At 32.7% G+C, this 9,937-nt stretch overlaps 2 protein-coding genes across 2 annotated transcripts; both read right to left on the reverse strand.

The window, feature by feature from the left end:
* Positions 1 to 1,322: 1,322 nt before the first annotated feature.
* LOC125216951 lies at positions 1,323 to 2,370 on the reverse strand. Its single transcript, XM_048118742.1, has 3 exons — positions 2,009 to 2,370; positions 1,828 to 1,922; positions 1,323 to 1,567 (listed from the first exon to the last, which is right to left on the reverse strand). Exons 1-3 carry the CDS (start codon positions 2,292 to 2,294, stop codon positions 1,469 to 1,471), a joined length of 480 nt encoding a protein of 159 aa, XP_047974699.1. The 5' UTR covers positions 2,295 to 2,370; the 3' UTR covers positions 1,323 to 1,468.
* A 4,695-nt stretch (positions 2,371 to 7,065) lies between these two features.
* LOC125216950 (nucleobase-ascorbate transporter 6-like) lies at positions 7,066 to 9,937 on the reverse strand. The gene is made up of 12 exons (XM_048118741.1): positions 9,769 to 9,937; positions 9,342 to 9,439; positions 8,994 to 9,268; positions 8,844 to 8,919; positions 8,697 to 8,756; positions 8,426 to 8,610; positions 8,260 to 8,356; positions 8,043 to 8,188; positions 7,872 to 7,963; positions 7,722 to 7,799; positions 7,487 to 7,647; positions 7,066 to 7,406 (listed from the first exon to the last, which is right to left on the reverse strand). Exons 1-12 carry the CDS (start codon positions 9,857 to 9,859, stop codon positions 7,188 to 7,190), a joined length of 1,578 nt encoding a protein of 525 aa, XP_047974698.1. The 5' UTR covers positions 9,860 to 9,937; the 3' UTR covers positions 7,066 to 7,187.

Genomic DNA, 9,937 nt, shown 5'->3' on the forward strand with positions numbered 1-9,937 from the left:
GCAAAGGACTTATAAATATTAATATTCTATTCAATTTACTATTTTAATTTTCCAAGTAATTTAAATTAATTTATATTTAATAATAGATTCTATTTTCATTTACTTTTATCTTAGATAATAATTTATATTTAATTAAATTTAATGAACCTTTTAATTTTATCATTTAACTTATCTTATAATTATAAATATTCAGGAAACGTATCTTTCAATATAAATATAAATAATCAATTGAAAATTCGGATAGTTATTCTAAAAAAACTTCGATTTTAATCTTCAATCATCACGGTTAATCTTTTTATTATTCTCTACAACTTATTGAGATTATTGGATAACAAGATGATATTATATTTATAGATTATGCTAAGTTAAATAATGAAATATTAAAAAGTTCATTAAGTTTAATTAAATTTAGATTATTATCCAAGATAAATGTAAAAAAATCCCTAAAATAAAAAGATTGTACAAGGACCTAATGAAAGTTATGATAAAAGTACAAGGACCTACTAAAACGAAAAATTGTACGAGGACCTGATAAAAATATTGTGAAAAGTATAAGGACCTATTAAAACAAAAAAATTGTACAAGGACCTAATGAACATTTTGACTAAAGTATAAGGACCTAAGTATGTATTAAATATTTTCTGTGTTAAATGTATTTTGCTAAGTTTTCTCTGTTATCCATCCATTTTTTTGTGTAATATCTATATATTTATATTGCATATTTGGATCGGTTATGAAAGATTACATTTTTTATTGATAAATGAATAGAAATTTAAACAATTTATTGCCTTCCCATTTTTAATACTATTTTAGTATTTCCTCATTTCACAAATTTAAAAGGACGTCCCACCTGAAAAAAATGAGATTCTCCGACTTTGGACATAAATAAATAATCATAAACTGAATTTCTTTATAAAGGACTCTTCTACTCTCCTTTATTTACGTTTTATTTAGTTTGTTGATATTATATTCCTACATATTTATATTTTAAACTGAAATCAGTGAGGAAGCACCATACCAACAGGCAAGAGGTAGGCAGTCCGCGATTAATTAGTTCAGCTAATATATTGTCAATTAATAAAAAATAATTACTAAGAAATCATTAACTTAATTATATGGAGTAGTATTAATCATTCTATAGAATAATACAATCTCAATCTTGAACTGATAATTTGATTCTGTGTATATGTAAGAAAAGAACAGTAATTAAGCAGTTAATATTGGTAACATTAACTTATTTCTGCCAGAAATCTAATTCTTCTTATTTAAAATAGGAAGATCGAATTAAAGTTAAACAGAAGGAAATTAGAGAGAGTTGTATATACACAGAAGGTAGCTATTCATTGAATTAACCTTTCAAAACTAAGCCTCTTGAATTTGCCTGTTTTGAACTACTATTAATCTTCAATCCAACATCAGGCCAAAAAAATAATAATAATAATAATAAAGGAGAAAAATAAAAAACACTTCAGCTTCCAGCTTCAGAAATTGCTTTTAATGATGGTTGCCAGCCTCTAGATCTTGATACTGCTGTATTATTTCTTGATCTCTGTTTTTCTTGCTTCACCTGAAATAAATCATAAAAAAATATTTATTAAAATTATTGGAAACATTAGCTGTATATCTTGAAACTATCTGGCAGGTTCCTAATATAAATTTGATGGCCAGTTAATATCACTGTCTTTTGTCATCTTAATTATCACTTTGTTGAACTGTATGTGTACTAATCCCCTCTTTCTTTAATCATCCAATAATACATATTCATAATCTAACTCATTATAATAGAGTAAATGAATCTTGTAATTAATTACTTGAAGAAATAATTACCTCAGTTTCAAATTGTGGGCTTAATTTCTCTATTTTGTCAGCACCCTCTGATTTCAACTTGGCTTGTTTCTTAGCCAACAGCCCTTTCATCACTTCTGCAAGAACAAAAAAGAGAAAAAATTAAATAAAATGGATCAAGAAAAGCAAAAAATTAAAAAGAATTACTAGCAAATTAATTAACCTTTAGATGCAACAAGTCTGTAGACATGGCCAAGAGCAAGAGTGTCAGTTGGCCTAAGAAGTTTGATCCTCGTTATCCGAAGAGGGGTATTTTTGTCATTTACACTAGTGGCGGCGGCCGCGTTGGAGGAGGAGTACAAGGTGGTGGTGAGGAGGAGGGCGACGTAGTGGCCGGGATTCATCTTCATTATTTCATTTGCAGAGACAGTAGAATAAAGCTTGTCTACTCTTCCATTTGGATGTTGTATCACAATAGTTGCACTATCAATGGCTTGACAGTTGCCCATTTTTCTTGAGAAATTGTTTTTATTTGTGTGAGTTGTTGAGGAAGAAGAATTGAAGAAGAATAGAGGAAGAATGAAGGGAGGGAGATGTGAAAATTCATTCATCAAGGCTCTACCTCTTTATAGGAGACCACTAATCATGAGCATGACCTCACCTCTTGATATATTATTGGCTAAATTACCAAAACAAAAAAGTTGGTCAAATATAATTTGTCAACTTTAAAATTCAATTAGAAAAAATGAAATATCACGAAATTTTGATTTATTCGCAATTATCTTAGGGTGATTTTTTTAATGGTAGTATCTGATATGACAATCAAGAAATCATACGAGGACGTCAATGATCATAAACAGCAGTGCTCACTTGAAAACTTGAAAATTTATACGTATACAACTGGAATTTTCATCATAGGATAATTACTAACAAAACGTTGTGGTTTTTCCATCTAATTTTCAAACGTGATGAATTAGATTGATCAAATTTCTCAGTCACATTTACATAGCCCCTACCCCTTTGGTTCTAGATTAATAGCCACGTGCAGGTGTTGATGTTATTGACTTCACCCTATTCAAGGAGTATGTAGGAAAAACTAGTGGCATGTTTATATATTTTATAGTTTTCAATATAGTAAAATACAAAAAATTATAATTAAAATCTTGAAAAAAAAATGAAATTTTTATTTGTGGGGTATGTTTTGTCTTCTTGTAGTTGCTTTAGTTGATTTTCTGCTCTAATTTGGACTCTTGATTTGCTATCCTTTCTTCCTTGAGCATGGTCAATGCAATTTGTATAATTATACTATTATAGATCTATGTTTACTCACGAGATCACGTTATGTCATAAAATGGGGGTGCTTGGACTATATTTTAATATAAAATGCAAAAGGAAACAAAAACATGTAAGAAGATGTTCATTTAGTGTCTCTTCGTTAAGTCAATGATGCCTTTGTTTGGACCACTTAGTAGTAAATGATGAATCTGCAAACCCTTTTCCTTTCACATGCTAAAAATATTTTTGTTAATGTTAAAATCATGCGAGTCATAATGTTTTTATGTCACACTATTTACTTTTTTAGTTAAAATCATTTATCTTTTCTATGCAGCAAGTTAAAACTTTATACAAACAAGTTGGTGTGTTAATGAAAGCATCTAACAAATTAATCTGATTTTAATATACCATTATATCTTATAAACATATCTACATATATATATATATGCACGCTTAGACTTTGATCAATTTGATTGTTATTTATTGATTAATAAATTTATACTTGTCGGTAAATTGACTGCATCATATATATTTGGTCTTTATTCTAGAGTATAGTTGGTAGTACTTGGTAGTGATGTTTGTATTTATTTATTTTTTGTGTGTGGTCCTATTATATTATCTTTGGTTATATTTGTATAACTAGGTCATATTCGGAAGCCTTTTTAAAAAGGACCCAAATTGTGAGTAAATCAAACTTTTGAGGGCCATTTTTTTTTTATATTTAAAAAATATAAAAGGGTCCAAATCTCAAAGTTTGCACGCTCATTTCTCTCTTTGTCCCTCTCCTTTCTTGAATCAATAAATTTATACTAAATTCTTTTTTCAATGATCACAAAATGCTCAAACTCAAAATAATATGAGTAGAAGAAGATCAACAAAGAAAAAAAAAAGCACATCAGCAAAATGTACACCATTTCAACTAAGCCACGTCAAGCATTGAGTTCATATATAGACAATAAACTATAAACAAATAACAAAAAACAAAAAACTATACTAACATCCAATCGCAAATAAGATTATAATAAGAGAACCAAGAAACATAGAATAAGTAATGTACCAAATTTTAATTCATTTGTTCACTCAATTTCTTGCATTTGAATTATACTCTCATAAAGAAGAAGCACCAATAATTAAGTGGATGTCGCATGTGAATTTTCTTTTGGATCAAACATTTATCTTTGTGGGATTACAATCGATTGATGAGTCACCAACAACATTAAAAATTACTCCTATAAAATTGTTCAGGTTTTGTCCATGGTCACTTCCTCCTTTATCAAACATTTCCTGCCATTTTCAAGATTACAATTTCCATAATAATATTACTAACAACCCCTCTTGGTTTACTGACTTTCATCTTAATTTTGTTTCCCAAATGTTGAACACAAACTAACCCCACTCTCTGTCTAAATTAATAATTGACTAAAAGGAATTCCCCTTTTTTCTTTATTCTTCTCTAAAGTTTTGGAAAAATAAAATTTGGATAGTTATGTTTACATATTTCACTCACATCTAGTAAGACACTAATTATTGCTCATGCACCACCACCAATTGATGTGTAATGTAGCACTCCTTGCTTCTAATAATTATGCATGACCTATCTTTGACTAGTTTTGAGATTCAAATAATTAAACAAATTATTTATTGATATTTTTAGGAATGAAAAGGAAATCCATTTTGAGGGTGATGTGATCTTAATCATGAAACATGTAGCTCTAACGCTCTATTAGCCCATGCCTCCAATTCTTTTTGAAATCAGCCATCAATAATATTCGTTTCTATAGTTTTGCTACTAGTGTGCCAAGAAATTTAGGTGTTAGTCAACAACAAAGAAGATACAATAAAATTAGAGGAAATTTTTTGTTAGGACGTCTTGAATCATTACTATTTGTCGCTAGCCAAACGAGGGTCCCTTGCCTTGGGGGTCCAGGGGCGCGGAGTGGCCCCCGGTCTGACGGTATGATATGTTTTCTGTTTGGACCTTAATTGTTGTATTAGGCCCGGTTCCTCGTTTGTACCTATTTAAATAGAAGTAGGGTACGAAATCATTGTATCTAAAAACCGCAGTCATAATACAATTTGTTCTCCGTTCTTGCCCGTGGACGTAGTCAACACAACGTTGGTGAACCACGTAAATTCCGTGTCTATTTACGTTCTTTTATTTTTCGATTCACAATTGTCATATTTGTTACAACATTTTTAGTACTTAAAAACAACATTTGTAAGATTTAAAGGTTTTATCATCAATAGCTACTCCTACTCTACATAGATTATTTTAGAGGATTGAATTATTGTGATAGTACGACCCATGAATCAATCATTTGTATTTATGCTTATTTTCAAAGTGTATGTGCTTCTTTAATTCATTACAAAATTGATGTTTCCTTTCTTTTAAGATACACCCAAAAAATAAAAATCGCAAGTAATTTTCACTATACAATCATTCAATAAACTAGATTGGTTAAATTAATAATTTTATAGTTGTACCATCGCCTTCACAATTATAGTTATTTATATTAATAAATTTAATTATACTACTACATACTTGGACATAATTTTAATGGCATCAAGCGAGTACAAGCCTAGTAGGACCAGATCTAAAACTATTAATAATTGGAATTAATCATTGGTCCAAAATTATTAATTTCCAAAATTAAAAAACATGTGATGTGTAGCCTGAGAGATCCATTTCTACAAGAAAATAATTTTAAAATGTCATCTCCAATTAATTTTGAATTATTTATGGTACGATTCAGTACTGTTGTTTATTAGTGAGATTAAATAAGCTAAGATGTCAATTGTTGTTTTGGTCATTTGATGTAAAGAATCTTATTTTGGTGAAGAAAGTTTATTGTTCCTAATATATTAATTAATGAATATTAGATACTACTTTAATATATTTGCAAATTAATGTCTGTATACCTACTTCAGACCCCTAGCATTAATATGATTCACATTAAACGAATCTGGTCTGATATTTATTTATACGACTGGTTAATTCCATACACCTGACTCACTACATATTTTTCAACAAATATTTAAGTTTCTTTTGCTTCACAATATTAGAGCTCATAATTCTTGTAGTTAGTCAAAAATTAAAGATATATTGCAATTTTTTCAAAAAAATATATCAGCTATCTACTCGTTTTATAAGAAAATATTATCATTAAATTGATGAATATATTGTCAAACGAAAATCCATAAATGACATAGAATTAACAGATGTAAAAGTGATATTATTAGTGGTTGGGAGCTTGATAACAAACAAAGAGGAGTAGATCAAGTGGTTTCTTTCCAACTGAAAACAAAGAAAATCGCAATGATTTAATATTTTTGGCTTAATTAATTTATTAGGTTTTTATGTCTTCAGATCAGACGAATGACAATTCATAGTGGTCCACATTTTTGTAATAAAAACTCAATTTAATATCACTATAATTTGGTCAAGCAATCTTCTGAATTATTTAAAAATTAGATTGCATTGGTTCTTTTGAAAGCAAAAAAATCTTTTTTCAGTTCATGCTCCACTTTTCTCTTTATTGGTTTCTGATTTATGAGACAAAACTGCTTCACTATACATGTTATTGTAAGGAGAATGTAACTGCTAATAATTATAATATTAATCATAACAAAGGATAATTAAATTATTATTAGTATTTTCCAATTCTATCACCTAAACCTTTGTTTGTTCTTGGATGTACACTCAATTTATAAAAGGGGCATACTAGTTGTAACCGTTCCAATCTATTGAAGCAATATTAATCATAATTATAAAATGAAATAATAAATTGGAATACTTAAAGGTGGTGTTCGGTTGTCATGACTAATATCATGAGACTATCAATCTAGGATTAAGTTGTGGGATTATTTTAGTTGGAGAGGGGAGGCTATGACTAATTATCATGAGACTATCCATTTAGGATTAAGTTGTGGGGGTCAATCTTATGAACAAACATGATACATATTTAATCATGAGATTTAGTCTTGCCAACTGAACACTCCCAAAAATAAGTAGTAGTACTAATAATAATAATTCATTTTAAGGATGTCAGTACAGTTCGAAACCTATTGATAGGCACAAATAGCTCGCAGATTTAAAAATTTATAGCCCGATAAAATTACAATCTGATTTATACAGATGGGAAGTATTTGTTGAGGTTGAAAGGAAGGGCATAGAACTCCTCACTCCTATTATCAGTCTTAAAATCCTTGAACTTATCCCACCAATGCTTGCCTCTGTCCTTCCTTATCTGAGGATCCTTCTTGTCCAGCGTGTTGTCGAAGAGGAACGCCAGCACGCCTGCCACGAACGCCTTGGAGGCGAAGGGCACGTTCACAATGTCGTTGAACTGCCAAGAAAACAACCAAAGAAATCAGTCAAGAAAAGGCCACCAATGCTCTTGATCAAGACGAAGAAGCGCTTACGTACCCATCTCCCCGACGTGTGTGTGGGGCCGTATCCTTTAACAGCCGTGTACTCGTTGAAGTACCGAGCCACGGACAAGCCCAGGAAAGTGGGAACTGCTAGTATGAATTTGTTTCTGAAGCTGTTGAGCTGGCAGAATTGTAGGAAAGCTAGCCCTCCAACACCTTGTAATAACAATGTTGTTTTGAGTCATAGAAATAGGCTAATAGCTGAGGTTTTGAAGTAATGAAATGCTCACCAAAATAGCCAAAGAAAACACAGTAGAAAGCAGCCACAATAGGCATTGGAATTGAAGCAAAAACTGCTCCAAATTTGCCTGAAAATAAACATACATGTTGCAGTTTTTGGTAGACATATTCCTAATCAAAGATATGGGAAAATAGGTTACCAAGAACAGAGAAGAAAAGCATGAAACCGGCCGATATCTGAACTGTCCTTCGACTGCCAACGCGAGTCATTGCAATAAGGCCAGCATTCTCTCTGCAAGAAAGCCTTGATTAGTATCATAGGTTGTTTATAAAAGAGAAATTGAAAGCTTTATAGTAGTTGTGTGTTTTACATAGATACTGATGATCCGTTTCCGGTTCCAAATAAACCGGACAGCAAGGTGGCGACGCCCTGCCAGCCTATGCCCCGGCTGAGGATGGACGGAGGCAGAGGGGTTGCGCTAGCATATCTAGACAGACCAATGAAGCCACCAGTTGCCTATATACAAAAAACATGAATAAATTTTGGAGAGAAATAATCAGACAGAAAAGTACTAAGTGGAGACAGACCTCAACGAGAGCAACGAACGCAGCCATCATCATCGCGAAACATTCACCAGCATCAAACGAAGGCGCTCCCCATTGAAAGGGATATGGGACTCTTATCCTTCACAATTCAAGATCATTAGTATGTATCCGTGGATATCGTGACAAATCATCGATAAGTGGAACATACCATGGAGCAGCACTGATGAGGCCAGAGTGATCAGTTCTGCAGCTTGCTTGAGTCTTTGGTGATGCACCGTCGTAGGCACCAGCAACGGTGAGTATGTGTGCGTAGATCCACACAATTGACACGGTGATAAGGACTGCAAAGCGCTCGAATATATGCTTTCCTGGTTTTATTATTTGTGGGAGATACTGCAGCAACAAATGATCATTATGCTGTGGAATTAGGCTTCATGAAAAGAAAAGGAAATTGAACTGAAAACCAGTTTAGACTATACCTGACCACAGAACACCAGAAGCACTAGCTCGGGCAACCCGATTTCAACACATTTAGCAACCTGAACAAGGAAGGCTTGTAAGTCCGATTTCAAGCCATAAAGGTTTGTAAAACATACAGATAAGGGGGCAAGTGAGCTTTCACGTACCCCGGGAAAACCAAGTTCGTAGAGGCCAAAACCAGAAAGAAAAACCAACGGAACAACTGAAATCGGACTTAGGAACCTGATCACATAAGAGTAATTCATGACTCATATCAAAAGTAAATAAGAGACTGGTGTTTTGTGTAAATCATCTACCTAACAACGTTGCGCCACAGACCACTGAAGCCTATCACTATCTGGATGGTCGAGGCAACAATAAGCGCGCCTTGTGTGGCCCTCATTATTTTCTTGAACCTCGTTATAGGATCTGGATCGTCCCATCTACCGGATAAGATGATTGAGATTGTGGGCGCAACGAAGGTGTATGAGCCTCCGATCACAGCAGGTAATCGGGTTCCAAACCATGTTTGCAGGAGGGTGTTGAGCCCAGTAACAAACAGCAGAGTTTGAATGACTTTTGCTTTCTCCTCCTGCATAAATGCAAGTAGATTATACTAATGAATAAGGGATCATTTGGAAAGCAAAAACTGCGTTTCGCCTCACGTTTCCTCCTCCCATTTGAGGAACCAACGCAGTGGGTATGAGGACAGTCGTGCCGAGCACCACCAAGTAATGTTGGAAGCCAAGAAGGATGGCCTCAGCTGCAAGCAAAACCAAGACATCAAACATCTCTATATTCTTAAAACTCACAAAATAAACAAGTATTCAAACATGTGATACATGATATAAACAGAATTCTAGTTATGAATTTGATGAATGAATAGAAATGAGCAAAAGCATGAATGATCCCACAAAAAGATCAAAACTTTGGTCAAACAAACAGAACACTTAACATGGCCATCTATAATAGATATGCAGAAATCAGAAAAAGAGAGAGGATTAAAGGCCAAGAAATCCACAATCACAAAGAGAGAACATAGCATACTAAAAATGAAAATTAAAAATAGAAAAAAAATCATGAAATACTGACGCCATGGAGGGGGGCTGGTGATGCAATATGCAACATTTGGAAGTTGATCTTTAGGAGGATGTGGTGCTGGTTCATCTAGCTTTGCTGCCATTTCTTTCTCTCTGTAAACATCAACTTAATCTCTCATTCTTCAGAGAAATTGAGGTAAAGATATGAGCACTGAAAAAGG

This window comes from Salvia hispanica, chromosome 3 (assembly GCF_023119035.1).
Source record: "Salvia hispanica cultivar TCC Black 2014 chromosome 3, UniMelb_Shisp_WGS_1.0, whole genome shotgun sequence".
Classification (NCBI taxonomy): domain Eukaryota; kingdom Viridiplantae; phylum Streptophyta; class Magnoliopsida; order Lamiales; family Lamiaceae; genus Salvia; species Salvia hispanica.

Excerpts from the sequence above, each read along its gene's own strand:
- LOC125216951 (XM_048118742.1), bottom strand. The coding sequence starts at position 2,294 with ATGGGCAACTGTCAAGCCATTGATAGTGCAACTATTGTGATACAACAT. Across the intron at positions 1,923-2,008 it reads CAGACTTGTTGCATCTAAAG|AAGTGATGAAAGGGCTGTTG; the intron begins GTTAATTAATTT and ends TTGTTCTTGCAG. Across the intron at positions 1,568-1,827 it reads GCCCACAATTTGAAACTGAG|GTGAAGCAAGAAAAACAGAG; the intron begins GTAATTATTTCT and ends GATTTATTTCAG.
- LOC125216950 (XM_048118741.1), bottom strand. The coding sequence starts at position 9,859 with ATGGCAGCAAAGCTAGATGAACCAGCACCACATCCTCCTAAAGATCAA. Across the intron at positions 9,269-9,341 it reads CTCAAATGGGAGGAGGAAAC|GAGGAGAAAGCAAAAGTCAT; the intron begins GTGAGGCGAAAC and ends GCATTTATGCAG. Across the intron at positions 7,648-7,721 it reads TGTTTTCTTTGGCTATTTTG|GTGTTGGAGGGCTAGCTTTC; the intron begins GTGAGCATTTCA and ends TGTTATTACAAG.